Source organism: Arvicola amphibius, chromosome 5 (genome assembly GCF_903992535.2).
Source record: "Arvicola amphibius chromosome 5, mArvAmp1.2, whole genome shotgun sequence".
Lineage (NCBI taxonomy): Eukaryota > Metazoa > Chordata > Mammalia > Rodentia > Cricetidae > Arvicola > Arvicola amphibius.
The window spans coordinates 45,352,393-45,373,615 of record NC_052051.1 but is presented as its reverse complement, the minus strand read 5'-3'; the positions used below and the strand labels follow the sequence as shown (position 1 = coordinate 45,373,615).

The 21,223-nt window shown below is 47.9% G+C and overlaps 4 protein-coding genes across 7 annotated transcripts in view; 3 read left to right on the top strand and 1 right to left on the bottom strand.

Annotated features, from left to right (window-relative positions):
* The first annotated feature begins 1,862 nt into the window (after positions 1 to 1,862).
* Positions 1,863 to 2,344, top strand: C5H20orf141 (chromosome 5 C20orf141 homolog). The gene is made up of 2 exons (XM_038329356.1): positions 1,863 to 2,020; positions 2,107 to 2,344. Exons 1-2 carry the CDS (start codon positions 1,863 to 1,865, stop codon positions 2,342 to 2,344), a joined length of 396 nt encoding a protein of 131 aa, XP_038185284.1.
* A 669-nt stretch (positions 2,345 to 3,013) lies between these two features.
* On the top strand, positions 3,014 to 3,493 carry Tmem239 (transmembrane protein 239). The gene has a single exon (XM_038329370.1). It carries the CDS (start codon positions 3,038 to 3,040, stop codon positions 3,491 to 3,493), a length of 456 nt encoding a protein of 151 aa, XP_038185298.1. The 5' UTR covers positions 3,014 to 3,037.
* Positions 3,494 to 14,995: 11,502 nt separating this feature from the next.
* Pced1a (PC-esterase domain containing 1A) lies at positions 14,996 to 20,847 on the bottom strand. 3 transcript variants are annotated; one of them, XM_038330924.1, is made up of 8 exons: positions 20,585 to 20,847; positions 19,486 to 19,626; positions 18,903 to 18,982; positions 18,554 to 18,792; positions 18,315 to 18,465; positions 17,981 to 18,227; positions 15,672 to 15,947; positions 14,996 to 15,370 (listed from the first exon to the last, which is right to left on the bottom strand). In XM_038330924.1, exons 2-8 carry the CDS (start codon positions 19,607 to 19,609, stop codon positions 15,123 to 15,125), a joined length of 1,365 nt encoding a protein of 454 aa, XP_038186852.1. In that variant the 5' UTR covers positions 19,610 to 19,626; positions 20,585 to 20,847; the 3' UTR covers positions 14,996 to 15,122. The 3 variants fall into 3 exon arrangements, with proteins under 3 accessions (XP_038186852.1, XP_038186850.1, XP_041911027.1); XM_038330922.1 differs by lacking the exon at positions 20,585 to 20,847 and adding an exon at positions 19,926 to 20,403; XM_042055093.1 differs by lacking the exon at positions 20,585 to 20,847 and having other exon boundaries at positions 19,486 to 20,403.
* Vps16 (VPS16 core subunit of CORVET and HOPS complexes) overlaps positions 20,389 to 21,223 on the top strand; it is a 22,999-nt gene continuing 22,164 nt past the window's right edge. For both annotated transcript variants that reach the window (XM_038330921.2, XM_038330920.2), the window contains exon 1: positions 20,389 to 20,539. In XM_038330921.2, the coding sequence (XP_038186849.1) occupies positions 20,487 to 20,539 (53 nt within the window). In that variant the 5' untranslated portion in view covers positions 20,389 to 20,486. The remainder of the gene's footprint in view (positions 20,540 to 21,223) is intronic.

Below are 21,223 nucleotides of genomic sequence, written 5' to 3'. Positions count from 1 at the left end.
AATGACACTGGCTCTATAGTGTCAAGTCCATCGACACCAGACATGCCAAGGCCACCAGCTCTGGGTCTTTGGGGAAGACCTTCTGGAGGCAGCTAAATGTCCTTTCTATCATTTTTACTCAGTCTCTCCTTTTCTGGGGGCTAGAAGGTCAATGTCTCCCCTATCCCAACCCCGTCAGTTCTCCTTCAAAGTATGAGTACTACTTAAATTTATGTCACTTCACTCATCTTCCGGCACCAGACCGTCCGTATATTATTAGCTCTGTAACCACTGCCCCCAGAGGTTCAGTGGGAATATGTTTATTCTCAATAAATGTCACCGGTGATGGTGATCAACCTGTTTATTCCATGTTCATCCTTTAATTTTATTGTTAGGTGGCAGCCTTAACTTCCCATTAGGAGTGTACGCGAGGCATGGCAGTGCATGTCTGCAATCCTCGCACTCACAATGAGGAGGCAGAGAATCGCCGAGAGTATGAGAGCAGCCTGCCTTACATGGAGATTTCAAGAGCAGCCTGGAACACATGAACAGACTCCTGGTTCTGAATAACTTGGGGTCACAATGTTGTAGGCCTCTTAGGTTCACAACCTCTGTCTTTTTTTTTTCTTTAAATTTCTCTGGGCAGCACCTATTTATATAGTCCAGGCTTGCCTTAAACTCACAATCTTTCTGCTTCAGCCTTTTGAGCACTGAAATTAAGGCATATTCTACCATGCCCAGTTCTCTGTTACATTTCTGAAACCATAACATCTCCCAAAACTACAGTGCTTAAAACATCCAGTTCATGTGGGATTCCCCTCTGTATGCTGTGAATATGTTTTAAAACCATTGGTTAATAAAAAACCTGCATTGGGCTATGGCAGGGCAAAATATAGGTAGGTGGGAAAACCAAACTGAAAACAGGCAGATGCTATGTAGCTGAAAAAGGAGAAAGATGCCAGACCCTCGCCGGTAAGCCACAGTCCTGTGGCAATGCACAGATTAATAGAAATGTTTTAATTTAAGATGTAAGAGCTAGCTAGAAGTATGCCTGAGCAATCAGTCCAACAATTTTGTAATTAATATAGCTTCTGTGTGATTATTTGGATCTGGGCAGCTGGGAAATGAAAGTGCAGTCTGTTCACATCCAATGGCATCCTCCTGCCACCCACAGCCCAGCTTGCCTCCTGGAAAAGTCTATTCTCACCCCAGAGCTGCGGGCCTCACTCTACTGCTCAGGCCTCACCTCACGTTCAGGGAAGAGAACTGGATACAGAAAAACTGAATGACATCCCAGACACATAGCCTGAGGACCTTCCAGAAAGAAGCAGCCTCTCCTCCCTTGGGCAGGAGTTTGAGGAGTCATGCCACTAGCATGCTTTCCTGACAATCCAGAAACCTTGGGAAGTCCCCAGGGCAGAAAATCATTAGCCAAGGCAATAACTAAGGATGAGTCGTAGTCCTCAGTAAACAATGATTTGCTGGCTAAGCCCCACCTAGGCTACCAGTGCTTATGAGGCGAGACAAACTGTTGTCCTGTTCTTAACTCAAGGTCCTACCTGGCAATAAGTCACAATGACTCCGTGTTCAAATCCAGAATGGTCAGCCCAAGTGGGAGGAGGTGAGGAGGTTTAGTGAAGATGTGGAGTGGAAGCTGGGGGTGGAGGGCATCCACCAAGAGCCTCGTTCCCTATTCTTTGATCTCTCCCTTGAGTAGAAACCAAGCTCTTCCTTTCTCCTGATTCCTTAATCTCCTAGCACTAGCTCTTCCTAATACTTCCAAGCCCCAGCTCCGCTTGCCCATGCCCAAAGCTCTTATAGACCCCACCCTAACCCTCCCAGCAGTCTGGATACTTGAGAGGGGTTGAATCGGTCAGTGACTCATGTGTATCCCCTGGGGTTTCAGCTGGGCCCGGCTCCTGGACAGTCTCCTAGGGCTGGGGGCACTAGGAGCGACAATTCGAACAATCTTCTCGACAGCTGGCCTAGCCCTGTTGCTCCTGCTGCTGGTCAGCTTCCTGGCCTTTGACCTGCTCCATGGGTAAGTGACAGGAGTCTGCCAGGTGGGTATTCCAAGCTCAGGGACAATGAGCAATTGCCTTGACCTGCCCTCTTCTCTCTCCACAGGCCCACAGGTCATATCCTGCCACAACACAGATTTCTTCCAATGGGTCAGAGCCAGGGTGCTGGTGAAGGTCCAGGACAGCAGGCAGCTGCCCTCTTCCACACAGGGCTGGTCTCAGAACTACTCAGCTTCCAGGATGCACTGCTCCTGCTGTTCCTGGGCCTGGGTCTGTTCTTGGGAGGCTCTGGTATACCCTTAGCCCTGCTGGGCCTGGCTTTCTGCCTCCATCCTTGGGCCTGAGGGCCCTCCGAAAACTGAATGCCTTCTAAAAATACACCAGCCATTCTGCTTTCCCAGGTTTCTTCTCCTCCATGCTGAGCTACATGAGGGTAAGGTGGTGGTGGGGAGGGCAGAATACTCCATTGTGTTCAGCTTGAACCTCAGAGGCCTCTAGTTCCATAGTATGGACATTTGAGAACTGGGGCTGAGACTTAGGGCAATAAGAGAAGGCAGAGTAAAGGGTGGATACAGCAACCAACTCCAGCCCTGCAGTTTGAGGCAACCATCAAGGAGGGACAGGAGCAGGGAAGGCTTCCTATAAGCAAGGAGAATGGTTTCTGTGAGGTTTACTGAACACTCCTGCCAGCCTAGAAGGTCCATAAGTAAGGGACTCAAGAAAGCCTCATACTATGTAGTAGCTCCTCTCAGCTGGGCCCCGCCCCAGCCCGGGTCATAATGGACTCCTCTGAGGGATGGTGGGGTGAGTGAGGGTGAGATTGGGACCTGGCTGCTAGGCTGGCCTGGGCACAGCAGGAAGCATCATGACTTAGGCGGCTCTACCCAAAGGTAAGTCCTAGGCCCCAGCTCAAACCCCAATCCTGCCTATGCTGGTATCCTCCTAACCCCTGCAACCCTACCTATCCGGAGGTCCTGGGCATCTCCAGGGCTGCTCCTGCAGCTGGCCTGGCCCTGTCCACAGGTGCACCAGCCGTGATGCAGCAGCCACGAGTGGAGACGGATATCATCGGGGCTGGCGAGGGACCCCAGCGGGCAGTGCCCTGGTCAGCCTGGGTCACCCGTCAGGACTGGGTGCGCTGGTGGGCATGCCACTTGCCCCGGAGCTGGTCCCAGTGGTGGAATACATCAGGTTGGCGGCAACCTCTACAGCATATGCTATGGGGTCTGGAGGGAACACTCTACCTGCTGCTGTCCCTGATGCTATGTCATGCACTCTTCACCACGGGCTCCTACCTGCTGAGCTCCCTGTGGCCTGTGGTGGCTGTGGTGTGGAGCCACCTGCTGCCAGCTATCCTGCTGCTGGTACTCAGTGCCCTGCCTGCTCTGCTCTTCGCGGCCTCCTTCCTGCTGCTCTTCTCCACGTTGCTGAGCCTCGTGGGCCTCCTTACCTCCATGACTCACCCAGGCTATGCTCAGGACTTGGACCAATAGAAGGGCAACCCCATCTTACTGCCTGTGTCTGTCAAGCCCTGGCCAAAGGCCTGAGTCCTGTGGGGAGGGAGGGAGGGCAGTGGAACTCCAGCAGTTCTCAGACCCCCAATCACAAGCACAGGTGGGGGCCTGGCTTCTGGGCCATGTACCTTAAACTCATGTTGGTGTCAGGGACAGGACAATTGGTTTAGCCAAGGACAAGAGCTTGGCCAAGCCCCTGAGAACACCCATACGGAAGTGGTAACGTCCGTCACTTGGTCTCCCAGGCAGCATCTTTTTGTCCTGCCACCTCAGCCTTCCTGCTTCAGGCTTCCTGAGCATCTCCACCTGCATAACCCTGGTCTTATTGCTCTGTGTACATTTGTCAAGGATCCTCTCTCTCTGCTTCCAGGAGGAGAATAGAAGACTCTGGAATGGGCCTTACTGAAAGATAGATAGATAGGGGTGGTCCTGGTCCAAAACCATGGGGACCCCATCTCACTCACCTCCCAGAAATGAAAAATAAGCCAATCATCAGTCATTGTAGTAAGTTTCATGTGTATGTGTGTGTGTATACACTCACATGCTAGAGATTGAATCCAAGGTTTTGTGCATCTGCATACACTCCACTCCTACATACATACGGAGCCTCCAGATCTGTTATGAAAGAACAAGTCCCATTTCAGACACCCACAGTTTGGCCAATTCATTATTTTTGAACCTTAGTGTTAAGTGTATCCCATTTTTTTCATGGGATTATTATGATCCAAAGTTAGTATCTATTTACAAGGTCACATGAGGCCTGGGATGGCTTTGAACTTACTATTTAACTAAGGATGGCTTTGAATTTCTGATCCTATTGCCTCTACCTCCAGAGTATTGGGATTATAACTTGTGCCACCATGCCTGGTTTTATGAAAAATATTTTGTAAGGCCAAAAAGCAGTTAAGCTGTTTTGGCTCCAAGAACATTCTGCAAGTTCAAAAGGCATTTTGATCCAGAAGCTTGATGATGGAGCAAGTTTCTCTAGGATTCCAGAGAAATTCTCTGTCATAGATAGAATCTCAGCCCTAAAATAGCTAATACAGAATGGATGGTGTGGACCAAATGCAGAAGGCTGTGTTGTACAACCTCAATCTAGGCAGATAGTGAACTATACTTGTGCAATGTTTGAGGTTGGAGCCTGGTGCCAGGAAAGACTTACAAAACTGTGTGAGTAGGAAAATAACTCAGGGATTTCCAAAATTGATCATGCAAGCTGCTCACATCCCAGAAGGTTTTGGATCATCCATACTTCCTCGGAGTGTGGCTTCTATGATGACCCTACCAAAAAACCTCTGAGCATTAGTTACCAGATAAGGTGACAGACATGTTAGATAATTTTCCCACAGCCAGGGCCCAACTAACAGTCTTTATCCATGCCCGACCCTTACCCATTCCCTGCTGCTTCCCATCTCTATTTTATACCTAACCTTAAAATCTCTGCTTCAGAAGCTCTGGGCCTAAAAACTTTTCTGCCGCCCCTGCACTCGTGCACCTTAAATCATAGTTCACTTTGGCCAAATCCTGCCACAGTTTTGGGATTCTATATGATGCTGGTTAGACATCTCTAGCTTCAGTGTCTTAAAACCCAAACCAGCCCTTCTTTTCCTTTGTAGTTCTCCCTGCAATAGGGCCATGTGTCAAGGCAAGACATAGAAATGCTTTTAATCTTGTGGTTACCATGCTGTAAGCCTAGTGCTGTCACATTCTTACTCCATGGATCGATCTCTCTCTCTCTCTCTCTCTCTCTCTCTCTCTCACACACACACACACAGAGAGAGAGAGAGAGAGAGAGAGAGAGAGAGAGAGAGAGAGCCACATATACACTCCTTATGTAGTTCAGACTGTCCTCAAACTCACTATGGAACTGAGGATGAGTCCCAACTGACCTGATGTCCTGGACCACTGGATGAATATTTTTGCCTGCCCTTCCACACCTCATCTACAGTTTTTCCCATGGGGTTAGAATAAGGGGCTGGGATCCACCGGTGGTTTTAGCCAGATAAACCTATCAGGCATGGCTTAGTTGATTCACATCAACACAGTATCCTGATACTGAGGTGTGTGTGTGTGTGTATGTGTGTGTGTGTGTGTGTCCAATATGACCTTTCTCTCACTGTCTCATGGTCCAGGGAGAAAAGAGGAACAGTTGAACCTAGAAGAACCTCTAAAGATGGTTAGAGGGGGAATGCATGTATCTAGATACTCATGGATGAGCACGCCTGACTGAGCGGGCCCGACAGGAAAGGGGTCCCTAGAAGCAGGAAGACAACCAGCACCTGGGAAGCTTTACAGGCTCACTATTCTAAGACTAGACTCTAGAGGGCGTGCTCAAGGGTGACTGGCCCTTGGCCAAAGTGAGGAGTGAGGAAGTCTTGGCATTCAGGTCTCAGAAGTGGCCTGAGAAGCGATGGAAGGAAGCTCAGAATCGAGGGTGACCACTGGTAGGCATGCTCAGATGTACTCAAGAGCAGAGGCAGGGGGACAATCACTAGCATAGGGGTGTGTCCTGAATTGCTTGGCAGACGCCTGGTCTAGATGGTGTCTTCTGGAAACCCTGTCTGGCTAAGGGCAGAGGAGTCATGCGGGCAGCTGACAAGCACTGAGATGGACTGATGTGTAGAGGGGCCTGGCACAGATAAGTCCCAAGCCTGGGATACAAAGGCCACGAGCATCTACAAGGGGGAGTGATAACCGTCCTGGACCATGGAGAGCCCCAAAATCCCAGCAAGGGGAGTCTGGTGATCAGTGTAGCAATGCACGCCCCCACCCCTGTGTAGATCTGTAGTTCTGGCCGTGAAAGGTCGGCCTTGGCTAGGGTCTCCCAGGGAAGCAGGATTCTGTAGGCTTGGATATCAGCCTTAGGGTGAGCGGGGCAAAACTTGGGGGCCATGGAGACATAGCGGGCCTAGCGTCACCAGAGTGACAGTTTTATTGCCTCCTCACCTACTTTCCTAAATCTCCAGCTTGGTTACCCGGGCAAGAGAAAACCAAGACTGGGAGGGCTCGCTGACGACAATCCTGAGAGGGCCAATTGCCTCGGTGAGAATCTGGATACAATTAACTCTGTAAAACTTTTTGGGGGGCTGAGTCAACATTTCCATCTATGTTTTGCAATGAAACCTTTGCTTCCTTTATACTGATATCTCTCAAGTATTTTTTTTTTTTTTTTTTTTTTTTTTTTTTTTTTTTTTTGGTTTTTCGAGACAGGGTTTCTCTGTAGCTTTGGAGCCTGTCCTGGAACTAGCTCTTGTAGGCTAGGCTGGTCTCGAACTCACAGAGATCCGCCTGCCTCTGCCTCTCAAGTGCTGGGATTAAAGGCGTGCGCCACCACAGCCTGGCTCTCAAGTATTCTTCATCTTAAAACTTAAAAAAAATAGGGCAGGGAATGTGGCACAGTGGCAGAGCCTGGCTGATGTGTGATGTCCAAGGTTTGAGTCCTGGTACTGCAATAAAACCATTTTAAAAGAGATTCGTTTAACATCTGTTATTTCTGCCACAGTTTCTCCCCTGCCATCAAATGTCAGGCCCCCAAATAAAATGGGAGACGGTGGTGTATGCATCAGTAATTCACGCTGTATGCCTGCATGCACAGAGGCCATAGGACAGGCCTCAGGAACACCAGCTGTGTGCTATGAGACAGGAGCTCTCATAGCCTGAGTCATCTGTTAGGCTAGAACAGCTGGCCAGCCAGCCCCAGGCATCTGCCTGTCTCGGCCGCACCAGCACCGGATTCAAGCATGTCCTGCAATACTCAGCATTCTTACGTGAGTTCTGGGAATTAAACTGATCTTCAAGCACTTCACCTACTGAGCCCAACAGTTCATGTTTTACAATAACCAAGTAGTATTCTAACGGGTGGTATACTCAGTTTATCAATTCACCCGTTGACGGATGGACATGAGTCATTTTCAGCTTTTGAAATCGCAATGGTGAAGTCTTCCCATGAGTATGTTTTCATTTTGTCTGGGTAAACACTTAAAGATGAAGTCGCCAGATCATATAGACCATCTTTCCCGTGTTAGCCATTCCAGCAGTAAATGCTGCTACCTAATATAGTTTGTATTTGCCTGTTTCCTAGTGGCTGAAAATGTTGAACATCTTTTGACATGTTTATTTACTATCTGTCTTTTTTCCTTAAGTGCTCAAACTGTTCACATTCCCCTAAATTTACTGGAAGGGTGTTTCTTTATCCTAAATACATGTCTTTTATCAGATAGTAAGATTTGTAAAGACATTCTCCCCAGCTACGGCTTGCCTTCTCTTAACAGCTTTTGGGAGAACAGATGTTTTACATTTTAATGAACTACACTAGTGAATTCTCATGTGTTGTTTGAGCTCACCAAGAAGCTGGCTCTGGAAGCAGGGTTGCCTATCCCCACACCCATTTTGGACCCAAGCAAATTTGTCACTAAGTTTCTTCCAATTTCCCCCTGTCAGGAGCTGGAGAAATGGCTCAGAGGTTAAGAGCATTGCCTGCTCTTCCAGAGGTCCTAAGTTCAATTCTCAGCAACCACATGGTGGCTCACAACCATCTTTAATGAGAACTGGTGCCCTCTTCCGGTATATAGGCACACATGCAGGCAGAACACTGTATACATAATAAATATGTATTTTAAAAAAATTCCCCTTCTCTGAGGGTGGACTGACATCTAATTTCTGTGACTTGGAGAGAGAGAACTTGCCAAACTGCCAAACATTGTATCTACTCCACATCAAGGTGGCCTGGACCATGGAGATCCCCTAAAGGCCAGCATGGGGAAATATGGTGCTCAATGTAGCAATGTGCACACACACACACACAGGATATGCGGCTCTGGCTGTGAAAGGTTAGCTTTGGCTAGGGTCTCCCAGGGGATCAGGATTCCATCTAGGAGGCAAACTATTTAAGAGAGGTTACTAATGCTTATCCATGTAATAAAAAATGAAAATTCAGTCATGGGAAGCTCATTTATGGAGAGAGTGTTCAATTGGGTATTCTAATGGCCTGCCTCAACTTCCCCACTTGCTTTCTGCTGGATGTTGTGCCTGACTTGATGACATTGCTATTTGTCTGTTGCTATTTGTTTTATTTGGATGCCCACCCAAGAAAACACTGTTCCTTGAGAATCTGCTTAAGATTCTCACTCTTGGGAACACCAGCTGGCTGTCTTGAGGAGGCTTCCTCAGTACATTTCTGCTTGGTGTTTCGAGCATCCAGCTTGAATGTTAGCTTTCATTTGCTTGTTCGCTCCCCCTACCCCATCCCGTCCCTCTCCTGGAGACAGGGTCTCTCTATTTAGTGCTGGCTGTCCTGAAACTCACATAAGTTACGTAGAACCAGATTGGCCTCAAACTCACAGAGATCCTTCTGCCTTTACACACAAGTGCTGGGATTAAAGGCTGCTCTCTTTTGTTCTCTCTGTCTGTCTCTCTCTCTTATTTTTTTGTTCTTCGAGACAAGGTTTCTCTGTAGCTTTGGAGCCTGTCCTGGAACTCTCTCTGTAGACCAGGCTGGCCTCGTACATCACCACCACCCACTATTTATTATTCTAAATTACTTTTTATTACTTTCTGTGTAGGGGTGTTTTGTCTGCATGTATGTCTGTACACATATGCTTTTCCTATGGCCACAAAGGCGAGGAAAGAGAGAAGAGGGCATGGGATCCCTTGGAACTGGAGTCACAGCACCCTGTGGGTGCTGGAAACTGAACAAAGAACCTCTAGAGGAGCAGCCAGTGCTCTTAACCACTGAGCTCCTCTCCAGCCTGCTACTTCTTCTTCTGCTTTGGTTTCCTATAGAGTAATAAACTGTCACTCAAATTGAAAATACAGCTATCAGAGATCATTCTCTGGACTTTATGGCACAACAGCGTATCAAAATGTTATTTTATGGGCTTGGCATGATGCCACATGCCTTTAGTCCCAGCACTCAGGCAGGCAGATCTCTGTGAGTTTGAGGTCAGCCTGGTCTACATAGTGAGTTTCAGGACAGGTAGGACTACATAGAGAGTCCCTGTCTCTAAAAAACAAAAATAAGAACACTATGGATTATGCTTTTAATGTTATGTCTAGAACATCTTGTTGCCTAACAACAGGCTACAGCTATTTTCCCCTAGATTTGTAACTTTAAGTTTTACATTTTAGGTTTGGAGCTGTATTTACATGGTATGAATTGCAAATGGAAATGCATTTTCCTCCGATGACAATGCAGTAATTTCTTCACTTTCTAAGTCCATCCTATACTAACTCGCCTTTAAAGTTTTTATCTTATGCTTTGTGTGTAGGGGTGTTTTGCCTGCATGGATGTCTGATTTGCGCTTGTGTGCCTGGTGCTCACAGAGGCTAGAAGGAATTCCTGGAACTGGAGCTACAGATAGTAGTGGGCCACCCTGTGGGTGCTGGGAACTGAGCCCAGATGCTCTAGAAGAGCAGCCAGTGCTCTTAACCTCTGGAACAGACAGTTGTGAGCTGCCATGTGGGTGCTGGGAATTGAACCTGGGTCCTCTGGAAGTGCAACCATTGCTCTTAACTGCTGAGCCATCTCTCCAGCCCTCTAGACCACAGACCTGTGCCTGTCTCTACCCTCGGAATGTAGCTTCATCAAAATTTTGTTAACTAGCTATTCTAGATCCTTTGTTTCATATGAAACTTTAGAATTACTTTGTTAACTTTCGCAAAAATTGTTTGTAGCTTGGCTATGATTATATTGAATATCTAGACCAATTTGAAGAAATTATCTTTTTAAAAGGTGGCATTTTTGTTGTTTTTGTTTCGTTTTAGTTTTGCTTTTTTGGTTTTTCAGACACCCCTAGCTGTCCTGGAACTTGTAGATTAAGCTGGCCTCATACTCAGAGATCCATCTGCCTTCGCTTTCCGTGTGCTGGGATTAAACCACTCCCAGTTAAAAAAAATTAACATTTAATGTGTGTGTCCATAGATGTGGAGGCCAGAGTACAACTTGAGGAAATCTGTTCTTTCCTTTCACCATTGTTAGGTCTCAGGCTGTCCAAATATCCAGAAATGAGCTCAGCCTGGACTATAGGAGGATTTCTGGCAGAGTGAAATTAACATTCCTCAGGAATTTATGAAGCTGGTTCCTGTCTACCAAAAGGAGTCATTTCCCTTACCTCTGGCAGAAGGGGCACATGGTTCCATTGACGCACCTACGACTGCATATCAAAGCCCATGATGGCCTCTAGACTCCCACGGTCCCTAGTTACAAGCACTTGCTATGTATTTCAAAGCTCCCAACACTAGCCTCCTGGCCCTTTCCTCCCCCAGCTGTTCCTGCACTCACTCTCTGGCCCTTCCCGCCATACTCATTTGCTTGCTTTCCCTATGCTCTAGTTTCTAAGTCTTCTTAGCTCGACTATTCCCTCCCACTCTCCTGCTTCCCTAGCCCTGGCCATGTCCAGTCTGCAGGCCACATTTGGTCTGCTTTCTCTCTGAAGTCTTCCAGATGCCTCTGGCTGTTTCCTCATATCTACAGTAAGAAGCGTAACCATATCGTGGTCATGTCAGCAGTTTCCTGACTTTTTTTTTCCTTTTGAGACAAAGTCTTCCTGTGTGCATAGTAACTAACTTGCTAAATTCACTTAATACTTGGATTTCCTTTAAAAATAATTTTCATTAGATTTTTTACATAGACAATCCTGCTATCTGCCAGTAAGTTTTCTTGCTGTTCAATCTCTATGACTTCTATTTAGATCTCCTGTGCAATGACTAGGACTTCCAATACAACACTGAAGGGAAATGGTGAAAGTGGATACGATACTTTCTGATCTTTGGGGGAAAGCATCCAGTCTCTTTTGTCAGTATGATGTTAACTGGGAGTTTTTGGTTTTATTACTTTTAAATCTTACGTGTATTTTGCCTATACAAATATCTGTGCACCATGTGTGTGCCTGGTACCCTGGGACTAGAATTACAGCTGGTTGTGAGCCACCATGTGGTTACTGGGAATCAAACCCAAGTCCTCTGAAGAGCAGCCAGTGCTCTTAACCATTGAGCCATCTATACAGCCCTCATTTTGCTATTTTTCATCCATTCATAGGCTGGAAACAAAATTTCTTAACTGGGTAAAGGTCATTCATCAAAAACCTATAGTAACCTAAACTATGTTTAAAATGGTGAACAATTTCTTTTAAAGATTCGGTTAAAAAGGGCTGGGGAAGCCGGGCGATGGTGGCGCACGCCTTTAATCCCAGCACTCGGGAGGCAGAGGCAGGCGGATCTCTGTGAGTTCGAGACCAGCCTGGTCTACAAGAGCTAGTTCCAGGACAGGCTCTAAAGCCACAGAGAAACCCTGTCTCGAAAAAACCAAAAAAAAAAAAAAAAAAAAAAAAAAAAAAGGGCTGGGGAGATGGCTTAGTTGGTACGAGGCTTACCATGCAAGCACTTGAGTCTGGGATCCTAGCACCTATTCTAAGCCAGGCATACTGGAATGCATCTGCTGTCCCAGTATGGCGTTGAGGTGCAGGGTAGGAGGGCAGAGAGGAGAGGATCTCTGAAGCTGTGATGGGGGGAAGCCAATGAGCTAATCAATGAGCTACAGATTTAATCAGTGTCCCTGTCACAATAGAGGAAGACACCTAATGCTGACCTCTAACTCCCAAATGCATATACACAAGTGCCCGTGCACCCACGTACACAATTCTTTTTAATAAAATCCAGTCATAGGTGACTAAAAAACAGCTCCATATCCTTGCTTGCATAAGCAAAGGGCGCCACGTGGAAGTCTGATCTAGTCTGGTGGGTGTGATTGCCTATGGGTAGTGGAGCTTCAGAGTTTCGGGTGCTACACATATTTTACAAGGACATAATCTCAAACATCAATTCAAAGACTGGAATGATTTTTAAATCCTACTCATCTGGTTGAGTGAAAAAGTCCAATTAAAAAGAATGCCTATCAAATGATTCTATTCATATAAAAATCCTAGCAGATGGTACCAATGGCTGCTTGGGGACTAACGTAGTGAAATATGAGGAAGTTGTAGGCAGGGAGAAGAGGGAGAAAGTATAAGATAATCTGGTTACCCTGATGGTGACAACAACCTCACGGATGCACTTGCCAAACTGTGCACTTTAAATATCTCCATCACATCTAATAGCTATTTAACTTCTACTTCCTTGTGATGAGAAAGGATATACTTTCACAATTTTACGTCTTAATGTATTTCAGCACGATGTACATAAACTCTCCACAACAGGGCAGCGCTTTTATTGGAAATCTTTCAGTTCATCAAATTATCCAGGGGAAAAAAAAAAACCTAGTAGTTTCACTTTCTTAAAAGAACTTTGGGTTAGTTCAATCCCCAGCACTGATGCCAGGCAGCTCACAAACTGCCTGTAACTCCAGGTGATGTGACAGCTCTCAGACCTTCCCCTGCGCACACACGTGCTCGCTCTCTCTCTCTCTCTCTCTCTCTCTCTCTCTCTCTCTCTCTCTCTCTCTCTCTCTCTCACACACACACACACACACACACACACAAGAACTTTGGGTCATGGAGGTAGATCCGTGGGTAAAGGGGCTTGCTGCACAAGCCTGACAACCTGAGTTCACAACCTTGGATCCCACATAAAGGTGAAAGGACTCCAAAGTGGTCCTCTGATCTCCAAATGTGCTGTAGCACACCACTCCTTCAACACACAAACACACAGTTAAGCAGCCCCCCCCCGAGAGTAGAAGCTGACACTAGTGCACACACAGTGTACTGCTTTTCAGTAGTATCTTCGAATGGAATGGACCTACCCTCTGAAAAGCATGGTTCAACAAGGCAGTGAGACAATGAAAATTGAGTTCTGTCCTGATTAGCCAACAGTGGGCCTTTCTATTGGGGCAACTTAAGCTTTTAATCATTTTTACACCTTAAAACAGAGTCCAGGAAATTAATGAAATGTAAGTTCATGTATAAGACTATTTCTTAACTTTTCAATTGTATGACAACCAAAAATAAAATCTCTTTATTCTATTTTTAGGATAGACTTTTAAAGTGTGAGTGTATATATCTTACTTCAAAAAACTTTAAAAGGATGTAAGGTAATTTTTAACAAAGAGGTTGTAGCATGGAAAGTCAGAGTAAATATAGGGTAGAAATTAGAAGACAGGAAGAATGCAGACAATATTAAGCATACCTGTCTTGAGGTGGCTTATAGTGTGAGTTCTCAAGTTTAGAATTCAAGAAACAAGTAGAAGAGGCTGAGAAAGGCTCAAGAGGAAAGATGACACAGGACTCTGGACAACAGGATGGCCAGCACAGAGAAGGCCCACGAGGCTGGAAAACTCAGTTGTTTTTTTTTTTTTTTTTTTTTTCCTGGAAATCAACGCAGGTGTGGTTTCTCCAGCAACACTGGAGAATCAAAGATACAAAAGTCTCTGGAAGGAAATGCAGAAACTGACGAGGTACCAGACGAACTGCAGCTGGAGAAAGCTTCTCTACAAATAAGTTTTTGATGATGAAAACAAAAAATCAATTTCTGCAAAAAAATTATCTTAATTCTTATCTCTATAAAAACCAAAAAAGCTTTTCATTTTTGTCTCCCTTTAATCTTGTTCATAAGAAAGGCATTCATAAGTGTGTCTCAGGCACTGTGCTGGTGCTTCTGCCGTCTCCTGGCTCTCCAAAGCATTTTATTAACTCACACTGTCTGTGACCATCTCCTTAGTACCACTGTATGTTAACCACGTCCTTTACTAATCTACCAGATTGTTATTCAAGATCAACATTTTTCTGACCAGTTTTTCTGTTTTCCTTTGGGTGAGACGTTGTCCTTTTCAAAGGTTTCATTAACAAGAACAGAAATGAATCCAAGAACTCTTTTAATTCAAATTTAATGGGTCCTTAAACACCCACTTTCTGCCCATTGTCACTGTCATACTCCAGCCCTTCCCTCCCCTATTTCAAAGCTGAGCCCTTGAACTTCTGCTTTTCTTTGTGACCAGTTTAGCATAGCATCTCTGCCACCACCCCTCCCTTGCAATGACCTTGGGTGTCTTCTCTATCAGCTCGTTTCTCCTAACTACCAACAAAGGTTGGCCAGTGTTTGCTTTGCTCTCACTGCACACCGTAGCAAGTAAATAAGGGGATCCTAACTGGTCTTCGGCCTGCATTTGGAGCTTCTCGGGTAGGTGCTAACAACTTACTGAATGCCTGCTATGTGCCAAGAATGCATGCTAAGACTGTGCCCTCTTCCCTCCAGGAAGAGATGAGTACCAAGCATACATGTGACTATACACAATGGGGAGGATAAGTTAGAATTAGCCAAATCTGAAATCCCACCTAAAATACTGACAGTTTAACTCAATCCTTGATTTTTTCCAGTCCCCAAAAGACTTGCTGATAACAAGGGATATCTAGTGCATATGTTTTTGTGAAGATAGAACTGTGTTAGAAGAATATTCATTGAAATATATTTTGAATAGTTTGCACAAAGGCCCAAGAGGCAGCTTCCCCAACCCTTAAGGCCACGGTTTGGGAGAACCACTCCCTCACACAGGAATGTCACTCTGTCCTTCCATGCTTTTATTGATATCAGCAATGGACAAGAACACCCCGGCCCAGCAGCTACGGTATCAGGCAGACCCTTCAGGGTCATTGGCAACTCTAGTCCCAACCTAAGATCCTGTCTACCCAGGCCATGTTCCCGAATGGGCATGTCCCCGTCTGTCCTGTTTATATGTGTAGATCAGTCTGTCTGAGTGTCTGAGTCGCTGCCTACATGCCCCACCGATCCTTGGTACATGGTAGGGGTTGTTAGAAACATAGCGTGGCTTGCCCCGGTGGACCACAGGGCCCCGGTGTTGACCATGGGAGACAGGGCCAGACACTGACGGTGGCAGGGGACCAGGCACAAAGTTCATTCCAGGGCCACATCCTACAAAAGAACCAGTCATTATCAGAATAAGTTTCTGACCAGATAGCTCTGCTCCTCTGGGGTAAGTTTCTCTGGACTTTTATTTCCCTTCTGCAAAATGGGGATTCTACTTTGATTCTACTTCCCTTACCACCAGACCAAGAACTGTGAGCAGATTAATGAATTTACAGAGGCTGTTGCAATCTGAGGGACTAATGTGACTAAGCCCAACTCCCAAGCTCATGTGAACACAGGTGGCTAGGCTGGAGAATGTGCACGGGAGGCTGGGGAAGGTGTGAGCAGAGGCTACAGAGGTACCTACCTAAGTTAGATGGCATCGAGAAGTCCTCCATGGCATTGTGTTTGAAGAATTTATAGGGTGGGAAGGGCTGGCCTTGGGAAAAGGGGGCATCCTGGTGCAGGGGTGGGAACAGAGGAGGTGGGGAGGGCTGAAGAAGTGGGTAAGGAAAAGACATGGGAGGAGGCAAATGGAAAGGTGGGAGCAGGGGCAAGGCCAGCTTCTCCTTGAAGTCTAGAGGCTGCTTATGGCTTCCCTGGAATGGATGATCCATCTCTGTCCAGTCTTCAATCCATGGGTCTAGGAATAGGATGATTGTGTTAAGTTGGCCGGGGATGCCAGGTTGCCACAAATGCTGTCTATTCACACTTTCAGAGCTCTACTCCAGCCTTCCTCATTCCTCTTCACAAGACAAGACTAAATCGTGTTCCTTTTTTTTTTTTTTTTGGCTACTCGTGTCTGCCTGTGTTCTGACTTCATGCCTTCAATGCTTTTCCTACTAAATAGAACTGCCTGACAAACTTAACAAACCGCTCCTTTCCAACAGTTCAGCTACATGACATCAACAATACACCCTATCCTGAAAGCACTTCTCTGTTCTCAACTACTTTTGCTTCCCCATCAATCTGTTCTCTGCCAACCCAAAGTGTGAGCATGTCTCCTTCCTAGTTCATACTCATATACCCTCTGCTACTGATGACTCCAAGTGTGGCTATCACAGGTCAAACAGATCTTCCCTAACCGAACTCACTTGCTCATCTTCCCACTTCAAATTAAGTCTTTAACAATCTTAACTTCCTTTTTGCCCCCTTGAGACAAGGTCTCATATTTTCCAGGCTGGCCTTAAACTCACTTTATAGTTAGTGATCCTCCTGTTTCATTTCTCAAGTGCGAAAGTTACAAGCATGCAGCACCACGCCTGGTTGTATATGGTGCTAGAGACTGAACCCATGGCTTCATGCATGCTGCCAACTTCAAGCACTCTACCACCTGATCCACATCTCCAGCTATTTCCAGTTCTTAGATGGAATCTAAGCTGTGAAGTACCACAAACTAGCCTTCCAACCTTTCCAAACATTCCTTTATTTACTGAGGACCAAGTCTCTCACTAAGCAAAACAAAGGAAATGGAACCAGTACATAATCCATCTGAATCCACCCTCCTAAAGATCCAGCACCTAGCTAATAAGCCATAGTGGCAGACTATTCCTGGCCTTTCTGTGTCCCCCCAGAGCTTCTATTGCTGCAACAAACAGCATCTAAGATAACTCATGCTTCCAATTCAGCAAAGACTGTATTCTTGGCACTGAAGCACAGCACATCTGTGCTGGCACCTGGCTGGAGGGGATGAACTACCAACAAGTGACCTGATGCAGAGGAGAAGCAAATGGAGAAAGAAGTCAGGATGTTTCCTTTGCAGGCTGGCAGGAACTAAGAGACTAACAGGCAAACAAAAGATCCGTAGCAGAGAACGTCTCAGCAGGGAGGCAATGAGAGCAGTGTCTCAAAACCAAGCTGAAGGAGTGGGATTCTCCGCACCCATAGCAGTGGCTAGAATGGGGTAGGGGAGACTGCACTAGGCTGGAACCAGGGAGACTGGGACCCTGAGGCAGAGCCGAGGAGCCTATGAGCTACTGTCCACTGACTGAATCACCTAGAGACTGACCTGAAAAGACACTGCAGGTTACATTGTCTCTGCTCTACAGACTGCTAGCTGGCTGGAGCTCTCACTTTTGCAGCTGATGAGCTTTCCTGGAGCCGCAACACCACTTGGGCGTGGACCACACTTCCTCCAATCTGTCCTCGCGCTTCCTACCTGAGACTACAAAGAGTTTCACTTTCCTTCATCTCATTGAGTAGGTCTTTTGATCCTGGCTTTTTTGTTGTTGTTTGTTTTGTTTTGTTTTTGGCTTTTTGAGACAGGATTTCTCTTTGTAACAGCCTTGGCTGTCCTGGAACTCACTTTGTAGACCAGGCTGGCCTCAAATTCATAGAGATCTAATTGCCTCTGCCTCCCAAGTGCTGGGATTAAAGGCGTGCGCCACCACTGCCCAGCCTTGACCCTGCCTTTTGCAATCAGTACTAGCACACTTTCCTTCAAATACACGGAAGGAATCACACGGCTGAAGAACCAGGAGATGAACAGTTATGTGACTCCCATGATCTAACTAACCACTCCCAGGAAGTGAGAAAGAAATACTGAAGAGCCCACCACTGTTTTTTCAAAGGATCACCTACTTTCTACAGGTACCTCTGTTGCATTTGGTTCTCTGTGCCTTCTGTGCTAAAGGTCCTATCTACATCACTATCCACTCACCCTGTGGCAGATCTTACCTGGGAGAGGGTCATGTTTAGGTAGCTCCACACCCCAGGCATCAGCCACATGGGTCAGAAGTAAGTGTGAGAGGTGGCGGTGTGCATGCTGGTCCCAGTGGACACCATCTCGATGACGGTGATGCACAGCGTGACGGAAATGGAAGTGGAGATCCAGGACGTCGAAACAATGATTCCCAGCTAGTGTAGCACTGTAGAAGTTCCCCTCAACCACATCCTGTCGCAGAGAAACTGCCAGGGGCTGGAGCTAATGGAGAAAGTGAGCCTCTAAAATGGTCTCCTATTGACCAGCCAGCCACTCTATCCCCTGCCCAGAAGGGTCCCACTCACTCACCTCTGGCAGGAGGAAACCCCCAGTGACACGCTCCCCCAAAGGCATTGCCATGTTCCACACCAACAGACAAGAGTCTGGCAAAACCTGATCCATTCGTACAAACACTCGTTCCAAGTTCTCTCTGTAGCTCTCCATTGGGCAGCGGCCATATCTGTTGGGTAACACTGAGGGTGGGCAAGGGCACAGGAATGGCGCCATACCTCCTCCTCCAACCAGTATTTCCCTTTCCCTGTCTGAACCTGGAGAGATCCCAGAGGCAGGAGTTGATGATCACCAGGTCAGGGGCAGGTCCATAGGACAGCTCCTTCAAGACGTCCTCGAGGTACTCGGAGTAAACACGGGTGAGGAAGTAGAAGCGCACAAGGTGGTGGCCAGAGACAGAGCAGAACTGGCGGACCTCTCGGTACTGTGTCCCGTTGTGGAGCTCGCCCAGCTGGCCCCCAGCCACCAGCTGATCCTGTTCAAAGCTCAGCTCCCCCTACCCACCCACCCCCACCCCGATGGTCAGATCCATGCCAGGCAGGTGGTCCTTTTCAGGCCAGGGTCTGCACCCACCCAACACTGGCATGGTTGCCAAGCTCCTCTCACCTTGGCTTTTAACTGGGAGGCTGTGAGCAGTGTGTCTTTCTGGAGCAGAAGCACCAGGTCCTTATACACAGCTCTCTGAACTGCAGGGAGACAGGGATCCTAAGGTTAAGGCAGGCCTCTGTCCCTCTCAGAGCCTTCCAAACGAAGGCCTTTTGTTTCCCAGGGTTTGGCTGCCCAATAGTTGACTTAAGGGAAAAGAAAAGATGAGGTTTAAAAACCCCGGCTCGGTTCTGTCTAGTTAGATGCATCTCCTCTAACCTATGTACAGTGACCCAAGAGACCAAGGGGCACAATTAAGCCAGCCCCATTACCAGGGAAACACACAACATAACCCACAGCTCCTTTTAAGAAAATCATGAAGGGCTACAAGAGATAGATGCTACAAGCATGGGCTAAAATAATGCACAAATGATATGCCAAGGCACCCATGGAAGGTATGTAGGTGAAAAAAAAAAATACAAGTCTAGTGTTCTAAAACAGTAGAAGATGGAGAAGAAGACAGAAATAGAGATACGGGGTTCAGACATAAAGAAAAGGCTGCAGATGTAGGACTAATAAATGCCATCCTAGAGTGGACACTCACTGGAGTCCCCCAAAATGACCACGAACTTGTTGTGGAGCAGTTGCTGGACTTCGGAGGCTTGGAAGTGGACCATGGTGCTTCGCAGTAGGCGGTGTGGCATCTCGTTTTCCAAACAGAAGACCATGCTGCCACTGACGCCAGCTGCAGGGAGAGGCCACTAAGCTGATGGAGGGCAGGGACTTAAGGGAGGTCAGTCTGTCCCAAGATGAGAGATGCGCGCTGGCCCCTCCCTGGCTGCTCTGAGTAATAGGGAGGAGAGTGGGGCCGCATGGCGCATCCCATGATAGCACCAGCCTTCATCACACTCGGAGGGAAGGTGGAGGGTCGTTTGGACCAAGGGCCTACACTATGGCGCTTCGCGCGCGCAGCGACTCCCTTGCTCCCAGCCACGTGTCAGCAGCGTCCCCGCGCGTGCGCACACGTCCGCTCGCGCCAGTTACCAAGTCTCCGGGCTCCAGGTATTCACCGGCCAGTAGGGCAGGCCCGGGCGCCGTGCGCCTTGCCCACGGTGGGCTCCTGATCTAGAGTCATGTTCCCGCGCCCCTAGAGGGCGGTAGGTTCTGCAAAGACCACGCCCCGCAGAGCCTGGGTGCCCAGGTTAGCTGTAGGTGCGCAGCTCGACGCGCAGTGCTCTCCATGCGGGCGTCGCGGTGGTCCAGCCAACGCCTCCAGCATCTGAGCTCCAGGAGGAGATGCTCATGGCTCCCACTTCCGGTCACCCATGTCCCTCCCTGCGCGACCCTCAACGCCGGAGGGGTCAGAAAGACAGCGAGGTTGGCCGCCGTGAAGGATAGGAATCAGGGCTAGGCCCACCCGTGCGGGTGAGAAGCCCGGGTAGGAGCGGAGAACAGAACGACAGCTCAGTGCGGTTTGCCCACAGTGCTGATGGCCGCTAAGGCGGCCTCGCCACGTGATCCCCGACGGGCGGAAGCGGAAGTGCGGCCTGGAGCTAGCGCCAGGCGGGTGTTCCTAGGCGCTTCTAGCCGCCAGCTGTACCAGACATGGACTGTTACACTGCGAATTGGAACCCACTCGGGGACTCTGCCTTCTACCGGTGAGCCGCCCGCCGCCCCACCTTCTAGCCCACTGCCCAGCTTACCGTGCTTGTTTGCTGGTTTGAGCCTCCTCCGGCGGAGCCGGCGGCGCTCGCCCCCCGTCACTACGGGTGCTGACGTCCGCCCCTCCGGCTGCTAGCCCGAACGTCAGCCACTTTACGCACGGTTGCTTAGGGGCAGCAATCTGGTCCTTCCTCTGCTCCAACAGAGGCAAGCTCAGAGGACACCCCAATATCGAGGTCTGTCGGCCTCCGGAAGGATGCTCAGATCACGTTGAGGGAGGCCGCCGGCGGCGACCGCCAGTGCCAGTCTCCTTCCGGAAACTGCTGCTGAAGTCAGACCACAGGGGCTCTCAGAGGAGGGCGGGATCGCCACAGCGGGCGGGGTGACAGTACTGACCAAAGCTGAGAGAAGGGGGTGACTAGGCGGCACTATTAATGAAGAACCCTAGGCATTGGCAGCTCACTGAAGTTAGAGAGCCCTGAGCTGTGGGTTTAAAGTAGTAACGTGATTACAGTAGTTAGCGTTTCGTTGAGTTTCTTTCTAAGATAAGGTACAAACTACTTGTAGAACATACATCAATTGGTCAACTTCTGTTTGTCTCCCTGAGCGGCTTCCATTTTGATCTTAACCATTCTCAAATCGTGTTCCAGCCGCACAGAATTGCAGGCCCTCATCACATC

Coding starts and splice junctions, on each gene's coding strand:
- Pced1a (XM_038330924.1), bottom strand. CDS start 19,609: ATGGTCTTCTGTTTGGAAAACGAGATGCCACACCGCCTACTGCGAAGC. Junction 18,228..18,314: donor GGGGTTTCCTCCTGCCAGAG/GTGAGTGAGTGG, acceptor TTTCTCCATTAG/CTCCAGCCCCTGGCAGTTTC. Junction 15,948..17,980: donor TAAACATGACCCTCTCCCAG/GTAAGATCTGCC, acceptor TCCTATTCCTAG/ACCCATGGATTGAAGACTGG.
- C5H20orf141 (XM_038329356.1), top strand. CDS start 1,863: ATGTGTATCCCCTGGGGTTTCAGCTGGGCCCGGCTCCTGGACAGTCTC. Junction 2,021..2,106: donor GCCTTTGACCTGCTCCATGG/GTAAGTGACAGG, acceptor CTCTCTCCACAG/GCCCACAGGTCATATCCTGC.
- Tmem239 (XM_038329370.1), top strand. CDS start 3,038: ATGCAGCAGCCACGAGTGGAGACGGATATCATCGGGGCTGGCGAGGGA.